The sequence below is a fragment of the Solanum tuberosum genome, unplaced genomic scaffold (genome assembly GCF_000226075.1).
Source record: "Solanum tuberosum cultivar DM 1-3 516 R44 unplaced genomic scaffold, SolTub_3.0 scf00100, whole genome shotgun sequence".
Taxonomy (NCBI): domain Eukaryota; kingdom Viridiplantae; phylum Streptophyta; class Magnoliopsida; order Solanales; family Solanaceae; genus Solanum; species Solanum tuberosum.
In genome coordinates this window covers 1,381,774-1,386,102 of record NW_006239024.1, presented here as the reverse complement: position 1 = coordinate 1,386,102, position 4,329 = coordinate 1,381,774, and the positions used below count along the sequence as shown (strand labels likewise).

At 36.9% G+C, this 4,329-nt stretch overlaps 1 protein-coding gene across 8 annotated transcripts; it reads right to left on the bottom strand.

The window, feature by feature from the left end:
• Nucleotides 1–1,696: 1,696 nt before the first annotated feature.
• On the bottom strand, nucleotides 1,697–4,070 carry LOC102578980 (E3 ubiquitin-protein ligase RING1). 8 transcript variants are annotated; one of them, XM_006348163.2, is made up of 3 exons: nucleotides 3,805–3,934; nucleotides 3,570–3,615; nucleotides 1,697–3,248 (listed from the first exon to the last, which is right to left on the bottom strand). In XM_006348163.2, the coding sequence occupies exons 1-3, from the start codon at nucleotides 3,805–3,807 to the stop codon at nucleotides 2,161–2,163; spliced, it is 1,137 nt and encodes a 378-aa protein (XP_006348225.1). In that variant the 5' UTR covers nucleotides 3,808–3,934; the 3' UTR covers nucleotides 1,697–2,160. The 8 variants fall into 8 exon arrangements, with proteins under 8 accessions (XP_006348225.1, XP_015164597.1, XP_015164596.1 ...); XM_015309111.1 differs by having other exon boundaries at nucleotides 1,697–3,292; nucleotides 3,805–3,933; XM_015309110.1 differs by lacking the exon at nucleotides 3,805–3,934 and adding an exon at nucleotides 3,700–3,798 and having other exon boundaries at nucleotides 1,697–3,292.
• Nucleotides 4,071–4,329: the final 259 nt, after the last annotated feature.

The following is a 4,329-nucleotide window of genomic DNA, read 5'->3' as shown; positions in this document are numbered from 1 at the left end:
CCCAAAAAAAGAAACCCCCCCCCCCCCCCCCCCCATCCCCCCCCCCCCCTTACTCTTTTGTTCCTGGAATGCATGAACATTTTCCTTACCTTTATCATTTGCCTCCTTTTGCTTTGTTTGATCCTGATTCTTCTCTTCGTTTTCTTTCTGCCCTCTCTACTCACCATCAACCTCTTCTTTCGGATACAACACTGGGTGTAACACATAGCACTCTTTCTCATTGTGTCCTTGTAACTTACAATTTTTGCAGTATTTGGGCATGTAATCACATTTGATTTGTATTCATTTTTCTTTGTTTTCTTCGGTCTTCTTGTTTCTCACCCCTATATTTATACTCTTTGGAAATTCTCCTAACAAATTCACTTCAACCTTCACCGTTGGATAACTAGGTCTTGTTTTATTCCATGTTGTCATATCCACCTGCAAAGGCTTCCCTACCGCTGCCGCCAAAGAGAAAAACTGTTTCCTTACCAAAGAAATTTGATGGTAAAAATGGAAAAGATATCCATGCTATAGTTGTCGTTGTTTCTTCCTCCGGATCAAATAGCAGATCCCATTTGAGTGTGCGCATTGGGTAATAACAACTCCTATGTCCAATATAATAAATAGGCTTTGTTAGCAAATGAACATAATCCTCCATACTTGATGCTTTGATCAAAACATATCTATAACTCAAATATCCTATTGTGCATTCATATCTATAAATCTTCATTACAACCTTCTTGCTAAGTTTTCTGAAACAGGCTGAGCAACCCCCATCGGAGGCTTCCGAGTGGCGGCCATTAGTGGCGAAGATGACAAGGTTTTTTAGGATTTTAGTTTTTAGGTTTAGAGAGTAGTGCGACCTTTGTTTTGCCAAATCGTGATTGAAGAGTAGCTTGTGGTTGGTTTTACAGAAATGTATTTTATGAGAGATTACTTGTGACTTTTCCCCCCTGAATTGAAGAAATAACGTAAATGAGTTGAACTGAACAAGTAGTAATCAATCATCTTCTTCTGTGTGATCTGGATTACATTACCAGAATATATTAATTGTTGGCAATGTTTGTCATGTGCTAGATGTATACACTGAATGTTGTGCATTGAATGAGGCAATTGTGTGTTTTTATTTTTTACCTTGACATTATGGATTTAGACTCACAAAATTATGACAATATACTCTTAAAAGTGCTATTATGATGACCACTCCAAATGCTTTTGCGAGTTCCCATTGAAAACATATTCTTGGCTAAAAAGGCAATGATTTTACTAGTGCAAGTGTTTACAAAATTCTCTTTGAACATGCCAAAACACAAGGGTAAATTTCAAATTGTGGATTAACCTATCACAACACTGGATATCATACACTTACCACTAATTCAGTTAAGTTGTCCTGGTTGTAATAGTTGAGAAGATCAATACAGTTTTCAATCGGAGTGAAGTTTAATAACGAAACTACTCTACTCTGTTGCCTCTAGTGATCCCTGAAATGCATACAAAAAACACTTACTCTAGTCTCTAGGGATGGACTAATGCACATACAAACAGAATCTCAGCTCGCATATCAACAATTGCAATTCACTCACATTTAACAAGGTCCCTTCAATATGTCCCTATGATCTTGACATATAAAACTCATATGTAAGTTTTGAATGTCCACAAACAAAGAACAGAATTTCATACAACAAGCCAAACTTTTCCAATTTCATTCTGATACTGAAATCCAACCTCAACGAAGAAATTCATTAGATCTAGCAATTTAACTTGACAAGTAGGAAGTCATTACCATGACTCGTATAGCATGTAAACAAGATCAATAATGCCTGAACCATAGCACATTGCTATAGCTTAAAAGCTGATAAATCAGAAACGAGGCCAAGAGCTTTCTCTTGATTCTTGTGGTTCAGAGGACATTTGACATAAACCCTTTCATCAGCTTAAAGGATTTGAGAGTTGAGTTGACCAAAAAGTGTACATATTTAAAGCTCTATACAAACAGAAGAGAGTCGTTGGCTTCTAGTCTAACAAAAGTAAAATGATCCTCTATATAATACAGGCAGGCAAGCAAGACAGGATCCAGTGTTTGCAATACTATAATTTAGCAAGTACCACGCTATGTACACAAGCAAAACGCCAAAGGAAATCCATGCATCATAGAGCACAAACTCAATATGATGAAATTTAATCCTCATGCATATGAGCATTGGAGTTCGCATTTGATGCAGAAGACGTCATTGATGATGAATTTCCATTACTACCTGAGTTTGGGGATGAAAACAAGCCACTCAAAGGCCACGGAAGTGACACTGGAAACCGGCGACCGTTTTCATTCCTAGTATCCTCATCTTCATACCTTCTACCATTACCATTACTACTCTGAGCATTTGTGTTACTACCACTTCCATCATTGGTTCCAGCAGATTCAACTTTGGATTCATCAGAGGGCAACTGGTGCCTACAGACTGGACATGTGCTATGAAGCTCCAGCCATGGTAAGATGCAGTCACCATGAAACCTGTGCTTACAAGGCATCTCTTTGGCTTCAGTCCCAATCTCAAAGTCTTCCAAACAGACAGAACACTGCAATGTCTCATCAATTGTCACCACAGGCAATGCCTCTACAACCTCTTTTTGAGCTGGTGGAGTACCATACCTATTTGGATCATTCTCTGCCAAATGTTGCAGCAACACGTCTAAACCAGGACCAATGAAATAATCACCCAATGAGCCAATAGGTTGGTTCCTGGAATTATTATCCGAACCCTGTACAATGATGGTTTGATTGAATGGATTTATAAGTATAACACGCTCACGATCCCTACTCTCTCTACCTGTCTCCCTGTTTTCATTATCAGGGTTAGGGTTCTCCGACTCAGCCAACATTCCAGCTCGAATACCTTGCAAGAGCTGGAGAATTGTAGCAGAGTTCCTCCTGCGCCTATTTATTATAGATGCCAGGTCTGGATCAAGTTGTGTATCGGCTTCACGTGTATGATCATCATCGTCATCATCTTCAAATTCGAGATGCCTAAGTCTAGAACGACGACGAGGGTTGGTCATCATGCCTAACAAGATTGGTGCCCAAAGTGAGAGGGCACGATCAGAATCAGAATCAGAATCTAAAGGGGTCTCAGTAGTGTCTGATCCCATTTCTTCAATAAATCCTAGTTGACAAATGGGACATTTTAACTCAACCTCCATCATGGGGTTCACCCTCCTTGAACAATGATGACACCAATATCTTGACGCTCCTCTTCCGTCCATTGAATCTGTCAAATAAACAACATCACAATATGTGTATCTACAAAAGATACTTCATTCCAAAAGAGAAAAATGGAAGTTAGATATAAAGAATAAGATCTTCTTTCTCTATCAAACAAACAACATTCAAGCATCAACAAGATCTTAGCAACAAATATTCTATCTATATCAAACAAACAATAACCTAGCATCAACAAAAACAAAAATCATAAATATTTGAGTCCTTCCCTGCAAAAATACAAAAAAAAAAAAAAAAAGCCCACAAGAAAAATGGAAAATATAAACGAAAAAGGTAGAGAAAAACCGCAGACAAGTTGATGCAAACTTACCCTTCCTTGTTTGAAAGGTGTACGGAGATTTAGCAAAATTGCACAGCTGAAAACAAGGAAAAAACAAACAAATTCTGCAGATCCGGCGATATAAATGCATAAATTAAAAAGTAGAAAATAATTTATATACCTAATAAATAATTAACACAAAGGTAGGTAAATAGAAGGGTGTAGAAGGTTGAAGAAGCAAATAGAAGCTTAACAAAGTAAAAAGAAAAGTAAAATTTCTTTATACCATTCAAGAGCAAACTTATTCCATGTCCAGCACCAATTGATGAGTATTACAAGAAATAAACATTAAAATATAAAATCAAAGAAATGCATAAAAGTCAACAAGACAACCCGAAAAACGTGTACACGTTAACATACACATAAAATATAAACAAAATACCTCAATAAAAAAATAAAAAAACACTTCAAGAGGTTTTCTTCTTTCTCTGCCCTTTTTGTTGTTTGTTTGTGAACTTCTTATCTGATCAGTTTAACGCGCTTTTGAATATGTAAGGAAGGATCTTTTCTCTTTCTCTTTTTTGCACATATTTTTATCTGCTTCCGAATCTTTCTTATATGGGGCCTACATCAATCAACCAACCCCAGTTGTCTTGTCATTTATGGATTTCAAAAATTAGCCCTTTAATTACTTCTTTTTAACTTTAATAAATTTTACTCGCACCATTCAAAAAAGTAATGATTCTAACTTCAACAAGTAAGGCACCTAATTTGGATGACAATCATTTCTTTCCATCCCAAAATGAATATA